This window comes from Drosophila eugracilis, unplaced genomic scaffold (assembly GCF_018153835.1).
Source record: "Drosophila eugracilis isolate 14026-0451.02 unplaced genomic scaffold, ASM1815383v1 contig_90, whole genome shotgun sequence".
Taxonomy (NCBI): Eukaryota; Metazoa; Arthropoda; class Insecta; order Diptera; family Drosophilidae; genus Drosophila; species Drosophila eugracilis.
Genome location: NW_024573812.1, coordinates 5001370 through 5025719, shown reverse-complemented (window position 1 = coordinate 5025719; position 24350 = coordinate 5001370). Strand labels below are relative to the sequence as shown.

General features: G+C 44.7%; 4 protein-coding genes across 7 annotated transcripts in view; 2 read left to right on the top strand and 2 right to left on the bottom strand.

The window, feature by feature from the left end:
* LOC108112376 (uncharacterized transmembrane protein DDB_G0289901) overlaps positions 1–14934 on the top strand; it is a 92360-nt gene extending 77426 nt beyond the window's left edge. Inside the window, exons 2-11 of one of the 3 annotated variants that reach the window (XM_017222206.2) lie at positions 5107–5431; positions 6579–6846; positions 7146–9633; positions 10065–10182; positions 10280–11450; positions 11518–12499; positions 12562–12775; positions 12838–13103; positions 13167–14410; positions 14478–14934. In XM_017222206.2, coding sequence (XP_017077695.1) covers positions 5381–5431; positions 6579–6846; positions 7146–9633; positions 10065–10182; positions 10280–11450; positions 11518–12499; positions 12562–12775; positions 12838–13103; positions 13167–14410; positions 14478–14527 — 6852 coding nt within the window. In that variant the 5' untranslated portion in view covers positions 5107–5380 and the 3' untranslated portion in view covers positions 14528–14934. Of the gene's footprint in view, positions 1–5106; positions 5432–6230; positions 6421–6578; positions 6847–7145; positions 9638–10064; positions 10183–10279; positions 11451–11517; positions 12500–12561; positions 12776–12837; positions 13104–13166; positions 14411–14477 lie in introns of those variants that run through there. The other 2 variants (XM_017222207.2, XM_017222208.1) reach the window with 2 other exon arrangements.
* On the bottom strand, positions 20–6037 carry LOC108112378. 2 transcript variants are annotated; one of them, XM_017222214.2, is made up of 4 exons: positions 5727–6037; positions 894–1002; positions 682–834; positions 20–476 (listed from the first exon to the last, which is right to left on the bottom strand). In XM_017222214.2, exons 1-4 carry the CDS (start codon positions 5804–5806, stop codon positions 138–140), a joined length of 681 nt encoding a protein of 226 aa, XP_017077703.1. In that variant the 5' UTR covers positions 5807–6037; the 3' UTR covers positions 20–137. The 2 variants fall into 2 exon arrangements, with proteins under 2 accessions (XP_017077703.1, XP_017077704.1); XM_017222215.2 differs by lacking the exon at positions 5727–6037 and having other exon boundaries at positions 894–1956.
* Positions 14935–16503: 1569 nt separating the features above from the next.
* Positions 16504–17289, bottom strand: LOC108112388 (gamma-secretase subunit pen-2). The gene is made up of 3 exons (XM_017222229.2): positions 17008–17289; positions 16847–16951; positions 16504–16779 (listed from the first exon to the last, which is right to left on the bottom strand). Exons 1-3 carry the CDS (start codon positions 17066–17068, stop codon positions 16640–16642), a joined length of 306 nt encoding a protein of 101 aa, XP_017077718.1. The 5' UTR covers positions 17069–17289; the 3' UTR covers positions 16504–16639.
* Positions 17290–17657: 368 nt separating this feature from the next.
* On the top strand, positions 17658–19193 carry LOC108113336 (otefin). The gene has a single exon (XM_017223895.1). The coding sequence runs from the start codon at positions 17756–17758 to the stop codon at positions 18989–18991; it is 1236 nt and encodes a 411-aa protein (XP_017079384.1). The 5' UTR covers positions 17658–17755; the 3' UTR covers positions 18992–19193.
* The last annotated feature ends 5157 nt before the right edge of the window (positions 19194–24350 follow it).

Below are 24350 nucleotides of genomic sequence, written 5' to 3'. Positions count from 1 at the left end.
AATTGATAAATAATGTAGATTTATAATGTCTTTGAAGCTGATTTTATTGGAATTAAACCTTTTTTTTTTTTTAAACTTCCTACATATGCTACATACTGATATTACATTTGATAATAGAAAAATATATAGTAGGAAGTTCACATAAGTTTGGTAGAGATCTTGACGATAAGAATGAATCCCCAATCCACGGGACCCATCATGGTAAAGTTGACCTTGTAGTAGCCCTCGGGAACTATGTCCGGAAAGCCGTCACTATCGGCCACACACTTGTCCAATACGTATGTCTTCTGTGGCCATGGTGGCTCAAATTTATCATCAAACGTCACGAGATTGGAGCAACCGCCCAGGTTGGGTATTACCACATCCTTGTAGTGACTGTTCATGAAGTCGATATAGTGTTGTTTTGGGATGCTCAAAGGAATAACCTTGTAATCGTTCTCCTCACCAGAACTGCTTCGATAGGCGGAAGCTTCAACCTGAAAATTATTCAGATTAAATACGAATTTTAATGATTTTTTTAATAATCATAATCAATAATCTGTAAGGATGTTAGCCAGGATTTCTCCCAACCTATCTGTTTTTGTGCGCAATTTTTGAAGTTTTCTTAGGATTAGTTTTGTATAAGTTACAGTTATTAAATTTGTTTATAAAAATGAACTAAAAAAGTAAACCCATACTCACCATGGTATTATCATCGGCTTCGTACTTAAATTCAATATTGGCCGAAATGCCATATTCCCCACGACCAATTCTATCAATTTTAGCCTCAATTTTCAGCTTGCTTTCATCCGTAGTGTAGGTCTCAATAGACAGCGGCTCGTATTCCCATTTTCGCTATAATTGCAAGCAATTCTGTTAAGCCAATTCTTCTAGTTAGAAGATAATTATAATACCTTGCCACTACATTGATCTACTGTCAAAACTATTAGCCATAGTCCTCCAACAAGTGGCAGCAGAGAACGTGGTAGCATCTTGGCCAAAATGTAACTAGTTTGGAGAAGCCTTTTGTGGCTTATATAGTTATAGTTTCAGGCCATAAAAGTCGTTAAATGTTTTCGGCTTGTTCTTTATTTATCAGATTATAAAACAGCTAGTTAGGGAAAGCAATCAACACGCCACATTTTTGTCATAGTTATATATAGTTTGTTATTTCTGTTAAATACAACGTGGAATTTTGATTTCATTACATCTGATCAATGACCTAATGTCCTTGCTAGTTTTAAATATTTTTAGAATTTTAAGTTGGCAACTAAACCTAAAGCCATGTTTTTATTAGATTTTTAAGTAAAGTTAACATAAAAAAGCAAGACAAAAACATTCTCCCTTGCGAAATATCATAACCCATCAAATCAGCTATATCGCCCGGATCCCTCGACAACAATTGATAAAGTATTAAGCAACCCGAATCGGAGACTCCCTACATCTTCCAGTGTTAAACTCATTAGATCCCAGATCCACAAAGGAGAAACCCTCGTAATTGAGGACAGCAATTTGCTGGTGACACGAACAAAAGATCTTCTGAGGAGGGGAATGAAGTCATAAATTCCAATGGCCTATCAATGAACGGAAAAGGGGCGCAAACAAACACACTGACACATACACATTTCTTTCTCTCGAGTGATCAATATATACATACATATAAATTGAAAAAACAATTGAATGTGTCTACTACACTACCCTGGGATCGAGATCTTCTTCCCTTACTTTCCTCTTGCCCCTTTCGAGTATTTCCCATCCCAGCCGTGGCTCGTTTTCAGAACGTTGCCTAAGTGGCATGTTCGCCACTTGAGTTGGCCAGCACTTGAGAATATATATCTCGTTCTGCGGTGGTGTGGCATGCCACAAGAGAAAAATAATAAAAAAAAAAAAAAAAAACAACGAAACGAAAAGGGAACCCGCTGCACTTAATTTAATTGAACGCCGAGCCGCCGCCGCGAGCGCGTTGAGCCTAAACAGCCGCCGCCAACGCAATCGCATGAGTTGCTCTGCGCTTGGGGAAAATCAAATTATCGCGATTCGAGCCGAATCAAAAAAGAAACAAGACCCAAGAATTATTAGCGAAACGCAATTTCTGTCTGTGTTTTACTTTTTGTATATTTTGCTTGGACAATGGAGGTCATCATTTTAGGATCATAAACTAATGAGGAAATTTGAAAGGCCAAAAGTGTCAAGGGATTAATTTCAAGACTTTTATATAAACTTTTTTGATCGTATAAAAGTTTTAATTTTTACTTACTCTTCTGCTTTTATTCTCATATTGCTGTGTATATATATTTTTAAAAACAATTAGTGAATTAAAATATAATTTAAACTTAAAGGCACTATTGTCTTGACCACAACTGTATCTGCGTGTGTGTCTGATGCCCGCCCGTTCGTTCGTTCTCTTTTCGATTCTCTGCTTGTTTGGCTGCTGTGGTTACGATCCATTCTGGATCAAAAACGCTAATAAAAGCGCACTGGCAACTCCCCGAAGGCGTTCATTTAGCAACCGCAGAGGATCAATCTTGTACAACAACCATCTTGTGAAACAAAAAAAAAAAAAAAATACAAAAAAAAAAATGATGGAAAAAAAAACCCAAGATGATGACGACGACGACGGCCAAGCGATTTCGAACGATCTCTGAACGGCGGCCGATGTTTCCGATGATGTTGCCGTAAATCTTGAGCTCTACAGCCCCTTGTTCTTCGTTGGTTTCCTCGGCTTCTTCATCATCTTGGCGATTTCATGTTCTCCCGCTGATTTTCAGTCTGCCAGCGTTGACAAGCTGTGCTTTAGCTAGTTTTGATTTTTAACTACCTGTTAGCTAGTAACTAAGTTATTCAAACTTTACTATTCTGCAAGTAGGATGATAGGCAAAGCTTTCTATATCATTTTGTTTTCTTTTAAACATTTAAACTATTTCAATTTCCCCTTTTATAACTTTCCATATTAATCTAGCTTTTACTCATAGTCAAGTTATAGAATCACCACTGTCTGCTATTTTCTGGTTGCTTTTTTTGGCTTGGGTTGGGCTTTGGGTACTGCCTGATGTTTAGTACGTGCGGACAGGGACTTTGGCCATAACAAGAAGACACTGTCAGTTCCCCTCTCTCTCTCCCTGTGCCATTCCACCAACTTGTTCATTCCTGTGCATCGTAAAAGAGGTAGGGAAGAGGGAGGGACATATTATGGTATCGGAGCTTGGCCACAAACCCAATTTAAAACACGACTTGAACGATGACCGGCGCTGTCTTTGTGCCTGCCAGTTTCTTCTACCTGGCCAAACTGCTGCTGCTTACCTTTTATACATTTTTTTTTACCCATTTCCTTGTGCCCTGCCCCGCCGTGTGCCTTTTGCAAAAGTTGTGGGACCTCGGTCGAATTCGGTGGAATGTCGATCGTTGAGATCGCATAAAGGAGCGAAGTAGCAAGGGGCTATTAGTAATTTATTGATTTGTCTAAATTATGGTGTGTTTCAATCTTCGTGTTTGTTGGCGGCGTCTGTGAAAAGCATCGCAATGGATGGGTGTTTTTAGTTTCCTTCCTTTTTTCTCTTTTATTTTTTTTTTTCGAGGTTTAACCCCTTGTTGGCACGTTAATGCCACATGCCACACACAAACACTTCCATTGCCACCCACATGGCCGAAAGAGTCTGTGTGTGTGTGTGTGTGGAGTGCGTAATAGCGGATTAAATGGTGTCCAAGTGAAGGGGCTCAGTGGCGGCGAATAAAAGATGATTGCCATGGGAACTGGGAAATGCGCTCTTGTCTGGGCTTAAAAGCTCGCATTTAGATGAGATTAAATGCGGGCCAGTAAAACGAAAAAATACGCAATGTGTTGTGAATTGTGTGTGTGGGCAGCATTTTATTGTCGAACCGAGCACAGTCAACAACTCAATTAATTAAGTTTCTGTATTCAGTATGAAAATGCGAACATAACTCGGGTGACACAAACAAACAAACAAACAGACAAACAAACGAACGAACAATCACAAGTTGGCAAAAACCAACGTCGGCCCACACACAAAAAGCGTGTTTTGCTGTCTGTGCCACTTAATTATCATAAAATGTTAAGCACATGCAAATTTAATTGTTGTTGCTGCTTTAAAGTCGTACCAAGCGGAATATAAAAAAATAAATGAATGAATCCAACAGAGATTCATGCAAACCAATCAATCACATTAATTGACAAAGCAGGGCATATTATCTGTCGACTAAAGTGGAAAAATCGTATCATAAAATACATGATTTTCCCTTTATAGGCCATTAGTAATACGAGGTTTATGGGAATATAGACACAAGTTAGAGCCCTAATCTAAATTTCTAGAAAATTATATACTCTGCATTGTATACTTTTTTCTGTTATAGCCACCATTAGTTTATTTGGCTCACAAAAACATAAAGCTAAGCCTAATAAACCACAACTGTGCTTGACATTTGTTCTGGTATTAATGTTCATTTGCATTGAAGTTATAAAAAAAAGATAGAAAAAACCACACACAGTGCTAAGTAGTTAGTTGACAATGATGACGTCAACGTTTTTGGAGTGGCAAAGACGTGTAGGAACTCTCGTAGAATTCTCAGAGACTACGCCGCTGACGTTATCTAATCAAAAAATCAGAAAGGTAACAGCAGCTACTGTGCCAGCGCACATGTTTAAATCATATAGTAAGTAGTATATATATATGTATATAAATGTACTTCATATTCGGTGGCACTTGAGATAGGTAAGAGTAGTAGAAGTGTTACTCGTATACCAGAAAGGCCGACAGATTCGTTATCAGTATCAGTAAATTGTGCAAAAGTGCTTTAATTACCAGGTCGTTAAGGGGTATATATGTACATATACGTATATATATTATGATCCCAGTTCCAGTCCAATGCATGTAAATCACAGTCACCCATGCCTTTATAGTTAACCTCAAACACGTTGATTGGCGATCGGCGTTGATAAGATGGCAATTGAATTGAGCACTTGAAAGAGCGACAAGGCTCTAATCTCGCCAAGCACTCGATCGAGTGGGGCCACTACTTTTCATTAAAGCTTTAACCGTATATCTGCCAGATTGCATTCTATACTAATCGTGGTAATAATATTCATTTTCTATTCTCTTTCTTATTTTGCAGTTTTGAAAATGAACCATTTGGCCCGAGGGCCGAGGCCCTGTGTCTCCCTGCGTTGTTGCCTGGTTAACAAGTCGACAATTGGTCAGAATAAGAGGCAGCGTTACATCAGTTCATTGCCACCCACCAGTAGCAGCACCAGTGTCATCATCCGCATCAGCGCCAGCATCTGTCCAAGCCTTCTTAACAACTCCTTCGCCGGCTGCACGTTCCTAGGCACTACTGGTAGTACTTTGGGCCGCCCGCGCAGTGCGGCCGCCCGATCGTTTGCGTCTGCATGGAGTCAATGAGACGTAACGAGGCGAACACTAGCCACCACCCGAATAAGGTGAGTACATTTTCGGGAAAATGAAATCAAATACTGTTTCTAAAAACTATTTACACTACATTCGGTTAAGAGTTGCCAACTGTTCCTTCACTTTACTAACAACAACACCAACAACAATTTTTGTACTAAGTTCTAATTCATGCCATAAATTTTAATTCTATATAAACACTTATAAAAATAAATACAAAGACGTCATTCAAAAATTAAAGATACAATATTTTAGACTAGACAATAACATACGGGATTAAAGTTTTAATGACAGTAATAAAAGAGTTTTTCAGTCGGTAGTGCTTACAATTTATATAGGATGTTTAATAGTTGACAACACTGTTTATCCGCCTTTCCCCCCTCCCCCTCCTCATTTCCATTCTTCATATTTAGTGGGCGATAAGAGCGTAATTATTTTATTGTCATCATTTTGGCCCACTTGAGTGGCGTTTTTTTTTTTGGCCTGCTTTCTCAAGTGCCTACTAGACTTTTGCAGTGTGCGATAAGCGAAAGGTGCGATAGTAAACTGACCAGCGAACTACACTCTTGAATCGTTTTTTGTAAATTGTTTATTGGGACAGTAGCATACTGATTTATTAGTTAAGACAAATTATCGAAAGAACACGATCTGGCAATTAAAGTTATTAGTTATTGACATACGTTTTCCAACACTGAAAGTGTTTTGTTTTCGTTTGCCTTCGTCTCTTCTCCGCTCTCTGCCACACTCTCACTCTCCCTCTCTTCTCCCGTTTTCGGTGGTTGCTCTCCGGCTTGTGTTCTTCTTCCTCTTCTTTTTTTTTTGTTGGTTTTCCGTTGAGTCTCATCTGCCAAACGAAAAAGGACGCCGCGGAGAAGGCTCGCGCAAAATAATCGAGAGGAATAACGAAGTTGCTTATTTATTTATTGTTTTCGTTTTATTTTTTTGTTTTTTTCTGTAAATTAAAACATTAATCCACATTTAAGCTAATTATGGTTATGGAATGGAAAAAAAGTTGGCAAAGGTAAGAAGCGAAAGCGGCTAAAAGGAAACTACAATTTTTTTTTTGAGTTTTCTTCTTGCCCTACCCCTCACACACACACCCGAGCGCATACGCACTTACACGCATACAGCGGCAATCTTATTTTATTTGTAATTTTTTCGTTTTTTCTACATTTGCAGGTGGCCCTGAATAGCAGCAACGTAGCAACGGAAAGCAATATTAAGAATAATAAATTGTTAGCTAATTTAAGTGCGGCAGGAGCAGCTACAGCTACAACGGCAACAACAGGAACATCAGCAGCAGCAACAACAACGACGGCGAACCAAGCGCTGAATTTCAATAACAAAACGAAGGCAACAACATCAACAACAACTGCGGCGAATAATCAGAGGAGCAACCACAATAACAACAACAACTCCAGTGCGATCAAGAAGCATACAAACACAAGTAAGTAACTGCAAATCTCTCGCTGTCTTTTTCTTTGTAATAAACAGTGGCTTAGTTGGGATTATTTTAAGGGGGATGGCCAGTAAATCAAGATTCGTTTCTTTTACACCTACACCTAATAGTAAAATAATAATCTAAAAACAATTATAAAGTTGAGCACAATAATTGTTTAAAACGAACCTTACTAATACCCCAACTCTTACTACTACTAAAGCCCCCTTCATACATACACCACTGACCCCTAAGCAATGACGCGGCATTTCTCACCTAATTCCTCTTTCTTTTTGTTCCCTTTGCAGAACTAGCTGGCAAGGGCGCTGCTTGCAACAACTCGTCTTCGTCACTATCCTCGTCGAGCAGCTCCAACTCGAGCGAGTCTAAGGACACGAATTTTGAGTACGAGGACGAGTGGAACATTGGCGGCATACCAGAGCTGCTGGACGACTTGGACGCGGATATCGAGAAGTCGGCGCATTCTTCGGGTGGTGGCAACCAAGCTACCGCGCTAAATGCCAAGCAGGCAAACAGCTCCTCCACATCCTCTTCATCATCCTCCAAAAGCGTCGCTTCATCCTCAGCAGCAGCATCGGCGGGATCATCATCGTCGCATAAATCGCACAAGACTACATTGCACAGCAATTTGTCGGCCACCTCGCCAACCACAATTAAGTTCACACGTCAGCCGGTGGCCAGTGGCGGAGCTAATTCCTCCTCCTCATCATCATCAGCGACGCCCAGTGGTGGCAGTACAAACGTGGTGGCCAAGGGATCATCCTCTTCCTCGTCCTCCACATCCTCCTCTTCATCGGGGAAGCATCATCACCATCACCACCATCACTCTAACTCAAGCGGCAGCAGTTCCAAGGGCTACAAGTCCGCTTTGGTGGCTCAACTGAACAGTCCGAGTCCACTGAACAATAGCTCCAAGTCCCTGAGTGGATCGGGGAGTGGAAACGGGAACACAAACGGAACAGCGGGAGCTGGAGCCGGCAGTACATTGTCATCGTCGACATTTGCTGGGTTCTCCAAAGGTGGCAGTTTAGTGTCCTCGTCGGCTGGAGCAGCATCAGCAGCTTCAACGGCGGGCAGTGGACAACAAGGCTCCAAATTTTCCGCTGGCGGCATGTCCTCGCAAACGGGCAGCGGCAGCGGCGGCAACAACTCTAGCAACAGTAACAACAGTAGCAGCGGAAGCGGAGGCAGCGGCTCAGGCAGCAGCACAGGGAACAGCGGAAGCGGTAGCGGGAGCAACAACAACACAAGTGCCGGTGGGCCGCCGAGTTCGCAAGGCGGCAACAGCGGAAACGGTAGCAGCTCAAGCTCCTCAAGTGGTAAATCGAGTGCAAAGATGTCCATAGATCACCAGGCGACGCTCGACAAAGGACTCAAAATGAAGATCAAGCGCACCAAGCCGGGCACCAAAAGCTCGGAGGCCAAACACGAGATTGTGAAGGCCACCGATCAACAGCAGAACGGCGCCCTGGGCGCCGGATCTAATAACTCGGTCAACGAGGATGGGAGTTCCGGCTCCGGTTCCAGTTCCACCAACGCGTCTTCCCTGGGAGGCAACAATTCGTCGAGCAGCGCAAGCAGCGGCAGCTCCTCCAGCAGCGGCAGTTCATCAGGCAGCAGCAAGAAACACCTAAATAATGCCAATGCCGGAAGTGGCTCCTCCTCATCTGGAGGAGGAAGTCAGAACAATGCCGGTCATGCCAGCGGAGGGGGATCCTCCGGCAGCAGTCAATCCACGCCGCAGGGAACTAAACGCGGCAGTTCTGGTCATCGGCGAGAGAAGACCAAGGACAAGAACGCACATTCCAATCGCATGTCCGTGGACAAGTCAGCGGCAGCTGCATCTGCGGCTGGAGAAAAGGATACCCCAGAGAAAGGTTCCGGATCGGGAGCAGGCGGATCACCTTGTTCATGCAACGGAGATGTTGGAGCTCCATGCACTCACCATGCCTGCATTCGTCGTGCTGCACACATGTCCAACTCTGGCGGAAACTCAAATTCGAGTGGTGGCAATGGCCAAACTGGTGGTTCATCTTCCATGTCGGCAGTGCCACCGGGGGTGTTCACACCATCAGCAGGCTCACCTTCTGCTGGATCACCATCGACAGTGGTGCCTGCGGCTGCTTCACTTCTCGCGGCGACCGGAGTAGCCTCCTCCTCCGCCTCCCAACTCGCCAGCAGTAATGCAGGCGGTGTTGGGGGATCGGGTGGAGGTGCCAATGCACCGGGACCGCCGGGTAAGGACTCAGCCGGCAGCATTAAAATCTCCTCGCACATTGCCGCCCAACTGGCAGCGGCTGCCGCTTCAAACAGTTACAGCGGGAGTGGCACTAACTCGAATCAGGGCCAGAATAACACTTCTGGTGGCAACGGCGGAGCGGAGAGCAAAACAACAGCGGCGGCCCAGGCCAAGCTAATGGCACCCGGCATGATCTCAGCCACCATGCACCACACGATCTCGGTACCAGCGGGCAGCACAGGAACAGGCGACGACGACACCAAATCGCCACCCGCCAAGAGAGCCAAGCATGAGGCTGGCGCTAGCGGAGCAGGCACTGGCAAGGAGATGGTGGACATTTGCATTGGCACTTCGGTGGGCACTATCACCGAGCCGGATTGCCTGGGACCTTGCGAACCAGGTACCTCCGTAACCCTCGAGGGTATCGTTTGGCACGAGACCGAGGGCGGCGTTCTTGTGGTAAACGTCACGTGGCGGGGCAAGACTTACGTCGGCACCCTGCTCGACTGTACCCGACACGATTGGGCTCCTCCAAGGTGAGTTGGTGTGGTGTGGCTGTGTATTGAGTGATATGCTTTTCAAACGGTTTCCAAAATTATTGTAGAGACTAGATTAGTTAAATGAATAAAGATGCCTTTCAATATTATGTTGCAAGTTGATTTTTTTTATTTTCAATTATCTGTTCTATCCATTTTTTGTGGATCAATTTAAAACTTATATAATTTGGAAAGTATTCTCAGATAAATACAGAACCTTAGTGGTTATTACTCACAGAAAAAGCTCTTAAAGAATTTGCGACTATTAAAGTAAACAATATTGTATTATTTTATTTGTTTATTGAAAGGATTATTTATCAAAATTCCCACTTAAGTGATTTCTTTAAAGAAATTTGATATCTTTGGGAACTGCAAAAAGTGCAAGTTTTGAAAATGCTGATTGCTTACTTATTTTTCTGTGTATTTTTCAGATTCTGTGATTCACCAACTGAAGAATTAGATTCTCGAACTCCAAAGGGACGCGGCAAGCGCGGACGTAGTGCAGGTCTCACGCCCGACCTGAGCAACTTCACGGAGACCAGAAGTTCGGTAAGTCATAATAAATTCGATTACCTTAAGTACAGTTATTCAATTTTGGGGTTTAATTATGATTAATTAATTCATATTTTCCTTCTCGTACTTGCAGATTTACTTCTCACACGCCCAGGTGCATTCAAAACTTCGCAATGGTGCCACCAAGGGACGCGGTGCGACGCGCAGTGCATCCGGTAATGCAGCGGCGAACAGCAACAGTGGCTCGTCGGGTAATGGAGGCGGCGCTACGCCCAGTACTTCCCCGACAGCGTTTTTGCCGCCGCGTCCGGAGAAACGCAAGTCCAAGGACGAAGCGCCTTCACCGCTCAATGGCGATTCGGCAGACGGAGCGTCTGGCGGCGGTATCGGTGGAGTTAACATGGTAAATGCCAGCGGCATACCCATCTCGGCCAGCGGCGGTGGCCTGGCCACGCAGCCGCAAAGCCTGCTCAATCCGGTCACCGGCCTCAATGTGCAGATCAGCACCAAGAAATGTAAGACTGCTTCGCCCTGCGCGATCTCCCCGGTGCTGCTCGAGTGTCCCGAGCAGGACTGCAGCAAGAAGTACAAGCATGCCAATGGACTGCGCTATCATCAGTCTCACGCTCACGGAGCGGGCGGTGGTGTAAGCTCTATGGATGAGGACTCGATGCAAGCACCCGAGGAACCGGCCACGCCACCCTCGCCAGGAGTTGCCAGTGGAGCAGGACAAGGGGTATCTCAGACATCAACAGCAGCAACAGCGACAGCGCCATCAGCCGGTCAAGGAACTGTGGCAGTGCCCTCGAACACACCCATCGCCAATTCCAACAATACCGTAACCAATGGCAGCGCTGCACCCACGACACTAGCTACTGGATCGGTATCTATTGCCGCCCCCATCATTACCCCCTCTGTGGTAGAGGCGCCATCTCCAGCGCCGATTTCTGCACCTCCACCAGCCACGCCGCCAGCTCAAACTCCCATCTGTGCTGTGGTAGCACCTGGAGCCGAGCAATCTGCATCATCAGTAATGCCGTTGGGCACTCTTCCATTGACAGCAGGTCCAAATGCCGCAACACAGCAGCAACAGCCTCCCACACAGCAGCAGCAACAGCAACAGTTGCTCGCCCCAGGTGGTAATGCGGCAAGCAACCAGCAGCAGCAGCAACCGGTAGCCGGAGGCAGCATCACTGCAGGAATCTCTGGTCAAGCTTTGTCACAGCACCAGCAACAGCTAATGGGTGGACTGCCGGCCATGTTGTCAGATCAACAGCAGCAGGCCTTGTTGCAGCAAGGAGCACGTAAGTATATGCCACGATTTCGAAGAAGGCTTTATTTTAACCAACTTTTATTTTATTTTCTTTGTAGTGAAAGCGGGGGTACTACGCTTTGGACCTCCGGACGGCAATCCCCTGCAGCAGCAGCCAGGTCAACCACCAATCAATCCACAGACGCAACAATCGCCTCCAAGGCCGCCGAGTCATGTCCAAGATCAACAGACACCATCGGCCTATGCCCAACAGGCAGGACTAAAGACCTCGCCTGGATTTGGCGTGGGTGCCGCTGGCAGCAAACAAAAGAAGAACCGCAAGTCACCCGGACCCAGTGACTTTGAGGGTCGTGTTTCACGCGAGGATGTACAAAGTCCGGCCTACAGTGATATCTCCGATGACTCGACGCCAGTGGCCGAGCAGGAGCTGCTAGACAAGTCAGTCGGACAGGCAGTGGCGGCAAAGCACATAGAGTTGATGGGCAAAAAGCCATCGGATGTTGGCGTTGGTGTTCCACCAGCCCCGGCTCCCAACATGTATGTGCCGGGAATGTATCAATTCTATCCGGCTCAGCAGCAGGCACCACCTCCACCGCAACAGCAGCAACAACAGCCTCAATATATGGTGCAGACGGAGCCAGGAAAACCACCAGGGCTGCCACCTGCTCTGACACAATCTCAACAGCAGCAGATGCAACCGGGTGCTCCTCCGCCTACCTCACAGCCTCCGAGTCATTTGCTGGGTCCACCTGGGCAACAGTCGGTCGCCGCTCACCTGGCGGACTACAGTGGCAAGAACAAAGATCCGCCGTTGGATCTGATGACCAAACCACAGCCGCAGCCAGGTCAGCAGCCTTCGCAACAGGGTCAACAGTCAGGACCCGAAAACAATGGCAAGGAGGTCGTGGGACCGCCTACCTCGCAGCCGGGATCTCAGCCGCCGCCGGTGAACCTCAGTGCAGTGGCTGGACCGCCGCCAGGTACCTTGCCACCTGGTCTAGGTGGACTCTCGGCGTTGGGAGCAGCCGGTCTAGGTGGCCCCGGACCGGGCAAGGGCATGCCCCATTTCTATCCGTTCAAGTAAGTTAATTGATAATGATCTAATGCTATTGTTACTAATAAATCTTATACCTTCCTTGCAGTTTTATTCCACCTGCGTATCCATATAACGTGGATCCCAACTTTGGGTCTGTTTCTATTGTGGCTTCAGAGGAGGCCGCTAAACTGGGCGGACATCCAGGTGTGCCTCCTAGTTCGCAAGCCCAACAGCTGTCGGGTATCAGTATCAAAGAGGAGCGCCTTAAGGAGAGCCCTAGTCCGCACGACCAGCCCAAGCATTTGCCACCACAACAGCAGGTGAGTCTTTCTTTAAGCTACTTCCTTTATTTTTTGACACTAATGCCAAAATTTCCATTAAGATGATTGCCAACAAGCTGATTAAGCAGGAGCCAATGACCAAGCAGGAGATCAAACAGGAACCCAACTCAAATCCTGGTCAGCAACATCCGCCACCGCAGCAACAGCCGGCTCCTCAACCCCAACAACAGCCGCCACCTCCACAGCCACAACAACCGCATGCCCTGCATCCCAAGGATCTGCAGGCACTGGGTGCCTACCCCGCCATCTACCAGCGCCACTCAATGAGCCTGGCAGTGCAGCAGGCGCGCGACGAGGAGCTGAGACGGTAAGTAGTTATAGAAGGTTAATTGATATAAAAATATGAACATCTTGAACATTTTCGTATCAGGTACTACATGTTCACGGGGCGTCAAAATCAAGCAGCCGCCGCTGCTGCCGCGGCAGCCCAGAGCGCTGCTAGTGGTGGCCTCCCACCACATCCTGGTATGATGCACAAGGATGAACCCGGCATGGGATCGGCGCAACAACAGCAACAGCAGCAGCAACAGCAAATGCAAATTGCCCAGCAGCAACAGCAGGCGATTCAACAACATCATCAGCACCTTCAACAGCAACACCAACAGCAGCAACAGCAGCAGCAACAACATCAACAGCAGCAGCAACAACAACAGCAGCAGCAACAACAGCAACAGCAAAAACTGAAACAGTCGCAGGCGGCAAGTGCGGCGGCCAATAACAAGGCCACCAACCTGACGAAGGACTCGCCCAAACAAAAGGGTGGCGATGACGATCAGCCACTGAAGGTGAAGCAGGAGGGTCAGAAGCCGACCATGGAAACGCAGGGTCCCCCACCACCACCCACGTCTCAGTACTTCCTTCACCCTTCGTACATTTCCCCAACGCCCTTCGGTTTTGATCCCAATCATCCCATGTACCGCAACGTGTTGATGTCAGCTGCGGGACCGTACAATACGGCTCCGTATCACCTGCCGATCCCGCGCTACCATGCCCCCGAAGATCTCTCGCGCAACACTGGTACCAAAGCCCTTGATGCTTTGCACCACGCGGCTAGCCAGTACTATACCACCCACAAGATCCATGAGCTCAGCGAACGGGCCCTCAAGTCGCCCACCAGCGGCAGCGGCCCCGTCAAGGTGAGCGTCAGCAGTCCCAGCATTGGGCCGCCCCAACAGGGCGGACCCACGAGCAGTGGCCCCGGATCCGGACCTGTTTCCGGTGTCCTCGGCCCAGGCAGCGGTCCCAACCAGCAGCCCGGCTCGGCACCTGGGTCTGCGGGCGGTGTGCCGCTGAACCTACAGCCACCACCCGGAGGAATGGGCCCGGCGCCCGGCAGCAAGCCGGATCTCTCCGGCCCGAAAGGACATGGCGGTGTTCCGCCCGGTTCGTCTTTGGACGGCCACAAGCAGTCGATGCCCGGAGGTCCGCCACCAAATGGGCCACCAGGAAATGGAGCCGTTGGCGGAGTGGGAGGCGCTGCGGGCAATGGCGCAGCGGGAGGAGGCGGTGCAGGTGCCGCTGACTCGCGTAGTCCACCGCCACAGCGTCATGTGCACACCCACCACCATACGCACGTAGGCCTCGGCTATCCCATGTACCCGGCGCCCTATGGAGGTGAGTAGATAAAGGAACTAAGTCAATGAATTATATACTAACCGCTACACTATCTCTTTCCCAATAGCGGCTGCTGTAGCTGTGATAAACCCGTTTCCGCCGGGTCCGTCGAAATGAGATCCACTGAACGGCAGCAACGAGAAGAAGGGGTATAACGTGAAGAACAACTAGTGTTGAGCGGAACGAGATGGTCCGTGCCCAGAGTGCATTTGCTTAATTTCCGAGATATCCCCCACGGGCAGCAGTGGGTGATGGATAAAGGCTTTGTTCCCCCAATGGATTCCAACCACTTCCCGTCTAAACCTATCGTCGCTATCTTGGCTGCCTCTTAGAGTGTCCCTACGATGCTGAATGCATCGGCGGTGGAGGAACCGAGAGGAATACAGAATCCAGAATCGACTATTTATATTGAATAAGTATTTTTTGATGTTTCGTTAAACGTGGTTAACTATAACTAGCCTAAGGTATCACTACTATTACCACATACAACCTATACATATATAAATATATATAGCATAACTACGTATAGCGACTTTTTCCTAAGTGTATTTGCATCTGCATATAGATATCTATATTTATATTTATATCATACGAGAGAGGCGTAAACCGAACATGAACAAAAACAAAAACAAGAAAACAAACAAAAAGATAACATGAAACAAACATACAAAATGAAAAACGAAAAACGAAACAAACCCGATACTGTAGTGTGTTGATTTCTTTGTAAAAAATAAACATTAAACGAAAAAGAAACGAAATTAAGAAATACAAATGTATGGATATTGTTTAACTAAAATTGATTCTTAATGATTAAATTATGCAAGTAGGACCGTACAAGTTTAGCATTTAGCGAGTGTGTATTAATTACCCTTATCTGTGTTGCGGATGGAGCTGCGCGGGATTTGCATCTAAAAGACAAATTGGGCGCGCTGCCCATTCAATTCTTATAAATAATATATATATATATATATAGAATTATATATTATGTGTATCTAAATCTATATCTATGTGTGTACTACTCGTATCCGTAGTTTCTATGTTATAAGTTCTCCGTGAAAATGACTACGATGAATTTTTCGGCCAGCAGCCGCACACTAATTTAAATTGTTTCTAAGTATCCATTTGTACTTTAAATATTTATACGCATATGCATATATGATATGATAACGATGGCGAGATATATATATATATATATATATATATATATGTGTAATTAAACGATTATCTATGTGAATGTGGGTGTGTAGTAGTTCACTAGCCGCTTCATAGACTCTACACGCGTGATTTATGGCACTTAATGTTCTTTAGCCTAGACCTCCCCAGAAACAAAAAACTCCCACAACCCAAAACCCTAAACACACATTAATTCTTCTTTAGAATTTATAAATAAAAACAAGTATTGATTGTAAATATACCTTAAAGCGAGTCTTTTGTATTGTAAATTAGTTCCACTGATTGATTTGGTGGCCTTGCACCAAACTGCATCGTGCCACCAAGTTCGTGTTATAAACATTAATGCATCATATTGTAATGTAACTATTTTATGTGCTTGCAGCATTTGCTGCAGGCTCATAAGCAAAAAGAAATAATAACAATTTGAATTATGTCTTCATGTGTAGATCAGCGAGTGTTTTCCTTATGCCCATTTTAGAGTCGCTAGGTTTTTTGACATTCTCAATGCAATTTGTAATCAAATCATAGAAAAGCATTTGGATTCACGGATACAAACAAAGACACACATACACAAAACATAACAATTAAAATGGGATTTAACAAATTACCATAATGGCTTATGTAATGGTACAAGCAGAGTTTTATACAAACAAAAATATGTATTTTAGAGAAGGATAAAAGCGCATTGAATTGAATTCGAAACAATGAAATTGTATCTAAGCAAAGAATGTAATCCACAAAATGGCTAACTAAAGCTAAAATGGCTAAATCAAGCATACAAATATGGAAGAATATGAACAAAAAACAAAACACATAACTAGCGGCTAAGAAATTTCAACAAAATATAGTACACATATTTAAAGTATACAGAAAATTATAAAAAACAAAAACAGCTTTAGATGTGAATAAAAAATATGTAATTAAATCAAATAGTTGTTTTTAATTGATCATGCCTTATATGCATTTATAATTAAGGGGATTAATAAGAATCTTTTTTTTATGATTGGTTATAAGTCTTTTTTAATATCATAAGTTAGTTATTTCTAGTTTTCTTTGTTATGCACTTCCTAGGGGAATGATAAAGCTCATATAGTCGGCTGTGGCGCCCCAAGCCGTTCGATTTGTCTGGAATATCACTATCCAAGCAGTCAGTACTATTAGCCAAAATAAGGTTCCCACTGCAGAGAATATGACAACTAAGTGGGGTTGTAAATAATATAATATTAGATTGGTTTATAAGGACTTAAATAAGGCTTATCTTACATCTTTTGATCTGGCTTTGTTCTGGGTAAGGCGGCTTATGGAAAGCCTCCTGAAAGAACCAAAAAACGTTGATGGCCCACACGAAAGGCAGGAAGGCAAAACCAGCTAAATATTAAAAGAATTAGTAAGCTTACTAATTAGAATTCAGTTATTACTCTTACCAAAGAAATATTTGCGACAAAGCTCCAGTTTTCTGGGATTTGGTGCCTTTGAAATGTCCATGATGAATCTTTTCTACGGTGTGTGGGTGTTTCTTTGTTGTCTAATATGTTTCTAATTCATGGAATGTTTGTTACAATTATACCTTAGTTGCTAACAAAGCTTTATTTGTATATAAATAATAGTGTTTCGAGTTGATAGTTTATGATTAATGCTCAACTTTCTGTTTTGTTGACTTTTGTTGTAGGTTTTAGCTAACTGCAGAAATCGATTAACTCGCTTTCGTCAGTTATCGAAATAGGGAAGAGATAAACTGTGACTTAAGATCACTGTTTTATTTTTTGATTATTATTTAAAATATTTGTATTTAAATTTTAAATATATAAATAATAAATTAATTAAAAAAAAAAGTAAGAACAACAACACAATATTAGTTGTAAGAAGCTACAACTACGTAATAATGAAACTTGTTATGTAGATATATCAATCAAAGTATTCCAGGAGTGGTGAAGGAGAAAAAAAAGCAACTTGTAGTACCATTTTAACAATAAATTTTGAAATTGTATAACTTTATTTGCTTCTAGACAATAAACCGTATTCCCGCGACTAGTTCAGTGTTGCAAGACCCGCAAACCCGTGATATCGATAACTGAAACAGCGCTCATCACTATCTTAGCACACACCGCGTAAAAGTGACGCCGATTTCAATTTCAACGAATTTCGAAAAGTGTGATAAAAAAACTAGAAACAATGGCCGACGTGGACGATTTTGATTCGCTGTCCAATGCAGAGCTCCGTGCTAAGATGCTGGCCCAGGGCCTTCCGAACATCCCGGTGACGGACAGCAGTCGTAAGGTTCTGGTCAAGCGTTTGCGAGCCTCCATTGGCGGCCAGGGCTCACCAGCTCCGACAGCCAGTCCCAAAAAGAGTAACAAGCGGGATACCCTGGCTGCCGCAGCTCCAGTTCCATCTGCTCCGGCAGCTGCCTCCACGCCGGTGGACAAACTGGATGGAAATAAGATTGCACCCGCAACCAAGGCTCGTCGCACTATTACCGCCACGGAGGCCAAGGAAGCCGAGCGTCGTCGACCAGAAGAGCCGGTTGTCGCCAGGAAGCCTACAACTGCTGCTGCTGCGCCACCCATACAGACTCGTCGCACCTCCACCACATCCACAGGGCCCGAAAGAAAAGTGTTGGAGCCCATTAGGAAGCCACAAATCATTGCCGAAGAACCGGCAGCTTCCAAGCGTGCCGATCCCGAAGAAAAATATCTTAAGGTTAACTCACTAATTGTCCTAGAGTCCGACGATGAGGAGGACGAACAATTGGCTGAGGCTGCAAATCTAGTGGAGCAGCAACAAGCGGCCAGGACGTCCAAGTTTACAACCAGCGGAACCACTTCTTATGAGTACAAAAGCAAGGTGGTGGAACCACCTCGTCGCCAGGTCTATGAAGCCACAGCAGCTCCTGTGCTGCCGTCATATGTGCCATCTGCCAGAACACAGACCACTAGTTCGACCAGGTCCTACGAATACGGGAGCAACCAGGCAGCAGCACCCGGACGCTATAGCAGCTTTGTCCGTACTGCTGCTCAGGGTTATGTAACTGCAGAGGCTCCGCCGATATCCGCCTACTCTTCATCTAGCTATCAGCGTACCTATGCAAACGAACTAAGCGACGACAACGATGCCGATGATGCTCAATACGAGAGCACCTTTGCCCAGAATTTGGCACGCTTGCGTGCAGAAAAGATTGGCGATCGCTGCAGTCCGTATAGGCGCACTTTGGCTAGTGGCAATGTGGCCAGTGGATCTCTGGGCTATGAGCCACGTGCCAGACGCTCCCTTCGACCGGATGAGAACAGCGTATCGGTGGCCTTCGCTCGCTGGTGGAATAGCCTGGAGCAGAAGTACCACATCAAATCAAAGCTGTTCATCCTGTTCGTCATCTTGTTGCTAATCGGAGTCTATTCCGTTTTCTTCTAACTACTATTTGAATGTTCTTATTTCGAATCTGTAATCTAGTTTGTATTTCACGTTGGATTTGTTTTGTAAACGGGCCCGCCACTGCGGTCTTTGTATAAATCTCGTTTCTATGTAATTTGAGCTTGAGATTGACTAGCATTTAAGCTGCGTGTTATCCGTGTTCCAATAAAAAAAGCCCACTTGCAGGGAATCACCAGACCAATATGACCATTTGTTCAGATGTCTTTCTCCAAACGGCATTCGATCCACTCCACATGCGGCAGGTGTTTGCCCAGATCGGATCAAGAAACAACAGCAACGACGATCGGCTAATGATGGAAAAGTATCTGGAATGCGTGTACAACACTTGTCGGCATGACTGTGACCAAATGGAGGCGCAATGACAACAAGGTACCCCCATCCCCATTCCTATTCCTAGATTCTTAACTAGACTATTCCTGTTGCAAGCGACTAAAATCCTTGGTTTGCAATCAGAATTAATAAGAATTTTACAACTCGTCGGTGAATGTGCGTTATTTTTAAATCCTTACCCCGAGTTGGGCTGTTTAATTTTATTAACTGGAAATCGCACTTACGCGTATTTCTTCATTTTGCTTAAGGAAATTTCGCGCCATATTTAGCGGCAACAAGCGCGACCGAATCCGGGTCTGCCTTGCATGCCTGCAATAAGTTATGAAAATTGCAACAGCAACAGCAATAGCAATAGCAGTGGCAACATTTGCTCAGGGGAAATGCCAGTTGTGATGTTGGGATGTTGCTGCCACGGCCGCCTGTCGCCGCCGATGATGAATTCCACAAATGCATGGAACAGCCAGTCGGCAGATTCCTTGAAAAACAAAGCCATGGCCCATACAATATATCGTGTGGCTAATAAATACGCCGCGCATTGCTAGTTGCTCTTAATGAAATTAACTTCCAGGAATTACCTACATGGCAGCAACGATGCAGACGACAACAACGACTACGGGAGTGCAACAATGCAACAGAAACATCAGTACCACCAGCAATACCACCACCAAGCCAAAGGCAACAAAAGGCTGCTGCTGCTTAGGCAAATGCAACAAGCCATCGGCCATGGAAATTAAATGGAAGCCTGCAAAAAGTTTCACGCACTCGACGCGTTAATAGAGTCGTAGCACCCAGACCAACACCCAGTCCAGCTGCAACACCGCAACCCCAACACACACCCCGCTGCAACACCAACCAAGCCCATGAGCAACAACACCCGCGACCAACAGCTTCCCATCTTCAGTTGCTGCTCAAGTGTGACATTCATGGAAAACGCCAAGTTGAATATGATTTTATGGCCAAAACTGAAACTTTTGTCTACATCACGTTCCCCGGGCTAGAAGGAAAAAAAAAAAATAAGCAAGGAGTGGGCCTAGAAGAGCATCAGAAAGGGGACACGAAGGAGGCTTGGCTGCTGGGCCAATGACTTCCTCGTTGTGAGCCAATTAAAGACGCTGGTCGTTGTGGTCGCTGCTGAAATCATTTGTAATGCAACGTTTGGAATAATTCACGCGCAAATTGCTTGGCGACTCGCGAAAAATATTGCAACATTCCACAGCAAATTTTACGATTATGCGTTTGCACCACATCAGAAAACTGTAGCTGCTGCTGCTGGTTGCTAGTTTGCTGGTTCCTAGTTGCTAGTGTTGCTGGTGGCTATTGCCATGGCTGTTGGCTTGGACCGCAGCAACACACATTCGCTCGTAGGCGCTCACATCACATCAAATCAAATCAAATGTAAGCGCTGGTGCCCGGCATTCGTTGTCAGTTTGCCAGTTGCTCCAGATAGATAAATCAGTCGGCTAATTGTTGCAACCTGACCGTTCAGTCACCAAACTCCAGTGCCTGGGAGCATGAACTTTGGAAGGATATACATACATAACTTTTCCCATCGGCATCTTTCCCATTATAGAATTTAAATTCCTAATCGAATTATGTTTGCCTCCACATAATTAATCGTAAGGGATGACATTTTTATGCAAAGACCAAGAGAGATCAAAGTTGAGCATCGAAACATCGCATCTGTGGAGATCGGACATTTTAATTCCATAAATAATGACAGTTTGTCTCTAAACAGACAGTCGGTGTCTGCCCACTCTATAAGGCCTAAAAGAAATCATTTATTTATTTATTTTTTTGTTAACGCGGTATCTGGTGGGGATATTGGGTCTGCTATATTATAGTGTTAAATGGGAAATAAATTAAGAACCTAATAAAGCATTTGATTTATCAAAAACCTTAATAAAGTTGTTATTATGGTAAGGATTATGATAAGGTAAATTATTAAATTATTTATAAATCCCATACAATTATAAGGTATCAATTATGTCGAAATATTTACAAAAATATAGTTCTGAGTGGCTCTATGTCTGAGCATCTCTTTCGCGCCGACAGTTTCTTTTCGGGCTGACTACTCGTTGTCAAGTTGTGGACCACAGCGACCAATCAGTGTCAGCTGGAAGTGTCTTTTTTAGTGGCCTAAAGTGATGAGCTAATCAACCCGACCTGACCAGTCCCACAGTTACGGCCAAATCGAAATGGTGGTGTGGTATGGCTTGGTGTGCCTATGCTAATAACATTATTTATGTATCTTGTATTTCGGTTTATTTTCGTGTGTTTTGTGTATTGTTTTGTTTTCTGTTTGATTTAACAGGAATTGGAATTAGAAATGAAGCGAAACAAAGCGGGCAACGACTAGGTTTTCCCTTCATTATACCCGTTACTCGTAGAGTAAAAGGGTATACTAGATTCGTTGAAAAGTATGTAACAGATAGAAGGAAGCATTTGCGACCCTATAAAGTATATATATTCTTGATCAGGATCAATAGCGAAGTCGATTGAGCCATGTCCGTCTGTCCGTCCGTCCGTCCGTCCGTCCGTCCGTCCGTCCGTCCGTCCGTCCGTCCGTCCGTCCGTCCGTATGAACGCTGAGATCTCAGGAACTATAGCAGATACAAAGTTGAGATTAAGCATGAAGATTCTTGAGGTCCCGGGAAAGCGCAAGTTTATTACAGCATCCTGACACGCCCACTCTAACGCCCACAAATCGCAAAAAACTAAAATTGCTGAAATCTCAGGAACTATTGCAGTTAGAAAGTTGAAATTCAAAAATTATAATCTTTAATTGGCAGCGCATCTTATAGTGGTACTACTATCCGGCCACACCCACCCATACGCCCACAAGGCTCAAAAGACGGTTTTCGGATTTTCTAGAAAAGCTGATATCTCGGTAACTATAAAAGATAGAAAGTTCGGATTCAGCATGTAGGTTTTTTATTATGCTCCCAATGCGAATTGTTTTTTTTTCGATCAAGCCACGCCCACTCTAACGCCCACAAAATCTGAACAACCAAAAATGCAAAAATCTCAAAAACTATAAGAGCTACATAATTTTGTTTAGGATCACGTATTTAGGATATGCCTTTGCAACTTTTTACGAAGTTGCATCCGGCCACGCCTACTCTGACGCCCACAAACCGCGGAAAACTTTGGCGTCTATAATATTATTATGAATGCCTTCGTTTGACCTTGTATAACTTATTTTTGTTAATATTTATCGATTTACCAAAGATTTTTCAAATCGGAACATTATTTCGCTATTTATGAAGAAATTAAGGTTATAAGGCCTCACACGGGCAGTGACGTCACTATAAGCATACTCAACATACTTCCTCTGAAAATAGGTGGCGCCTTGTGAATTTCCACTAGCAAAATAATATTTTAAAATTTTGTAAAACAGTAACGGGTATCTTATGGTCGCGGCACTCGACTATAGCGTTTCCTCTTGTTTTGTTTGTGTTTTAGGTGTCAATCGCATTAGACGGAAATCAGTTTTGTTTTTTATTGTACAAATTTATCGCATTTGGAGACTCATTTGGATTTGGTTACTATTTCTATTTCGATGTGCTCCAAAGACTCTCTCTGCTGGTTGGTTTTTATGTTAAATTAAACATTTTAAATTGGCCACGAGATAATTTGTGGTATATGCGATATGTGGAGGTGTGTGTGTGTGTGTGTGTGTGTGGTCTCCATCAAATAAATTATAAACCCATTTAAATTAAACTGAATAGCTGACTTGGTCGCTTTCGTTGTTTGAGTCTTTTGTTTGGATTTTTTTTATTTTTCATTTTCTTTTTTTTTTATTTTTCCTCCATAGCCAGGCACAACCAAAGGAACTACTGCCCCAGCTGCAAAGTCAGAACTGGTTGGCCATAACAATAAAATCAGCAACACTCGCGACATTCCCCACCACAGCCAAATATGGAATTTATAATTAATTTTTATGTCCATGGGATGCAATTAGGACGGGAGCAGGAAACCAAGTAGTAACAGAAGGAGGAGCAGCAGGAGCAAGGGGTGGAGGAGAGGGTGTCCGCATGGCAAGATGCAAATGAAATCAAGTCATGCCTATAATCGGATTTGTTGCTCCTCGTATATTAACTTGTCACAGTTTCTATGTGTTGAGCATAAACACAATTTGTGCTTAATCCAGCCCCAGCCCCCAGACCGGGACTCTTATTTTCCTGTTGAATCTCTATCTCTGTCTCGCTATGTTGCACTATCAATTATGACATTTTGTTGCTGTTTTGTCACTTCTGCCACTGCCAATGATGTTGGCTCACATTTCGCTGACCACAAAACTGTTGATTGCGAATGAGATTGAGGGGGGTATAGCACCTCTCCATCCTCCCTTTTGACTGCAATCAATCATCTTTCTGTTGAAAATGTTCTGCGGTTGTGCGGTCCACAAAGCAATTGCCCAGTGAGCACCATTTAGCATAACTATCCTATGCTGGCTGCCTATCTAGATATTGCGACAGGCACCCACAATTCGGGGCCAGCTGCGTTTTAGCCAGGCTTTCGGGTGGGGCTGTGTGTGCCCCATGCCGCCGCACGATCCCGATTCGGCGCAAATTAGGCGCGAAAATATGCAGCAAAGTGAGACAAACAAGCCGAGAGCTGCTAAAAGCCTCGCAAAACGGCAAAACTAAATGGAAAATAAAAAAAAAAACTTGCCGCTGGTCAGTTAATGGTGTTAAAATTTGGTACAGCGATTGCATCTATGGCTATACAAATTGCCACAGCGACAGCACTCGAGCAACATGGCAGTAGCAGCAGCAGCAGCAAAAGCAACAGCCACAGCTACAACAGCAACATGAGCAACAGCAACTGAGGCTAAAACTGCAGAGTCGTTTTGTCAACACGGAGCATGCTTAGCCGCGTTTTCCCAGGGGACACTTAACGCGGCTGCTTAACGTCTAAATCTGTCGTCAAGGCGCGCTCAAAAGGCTAAAATGTGTTTGCCGAAGACGCGAGATGGCAGCGGTCTGGGTGCACCGCACCAACGGGC

Excerpts from the sequence above, each read along its gene's own strand:
- LOC108112378 (XM_017222214.2), bottom strand. The coding sequence starts at position 5,806 with ATGAAGAATGGAAATGAGGAGGGGGAGGGGGGAAAGGCGGATAAACAG. Across the intron at positions 1,003-5,726 it reads TTAAACATCCTATATAAATT|GCTTCTCCAAACTAGTTACA; the intron begins GTAAGCACTACC and ends AAGCCACAAAAG. Across the intron at positions 835-893 it reads TAGATCAATGTAGTGGCAAG|CGAAAATGGGAATACGAGCC; the intron begins GTATTATAATTA and ends TTGCAATTATAG.
- LOC108112388 (XM_017222229.2), bottom strand. The coding sequence starts at position 17,068 with ATGGACATTTCAAAGGCACCAAATCCCAGAAAACTGGAGCTTTGTCGC. Across the intron at positions 16,952-17,007 it reads TTGTCGCAAATATTTCTTTG|CTGGTTTTGCCTTCCTGCCT; the intron begins GTAAGAGTAATA and ends TTTAATATTTAG. Across the intron at positions 16,780-16,846 it reads ACAAAGCCAGATCAAAAGAT|TTGTCATATTCTCTGCAGTG; the intron begins GTAAGATAAGCC and ends AACCCCACTTAG.
- LOC108113336 (XM_017223895.1), top strand. The coding sequence starts at position 17,756 with ATGGCCGACGTGGACGATTTTGATTCGCTGTCCAATGCAGAGCTCCGT.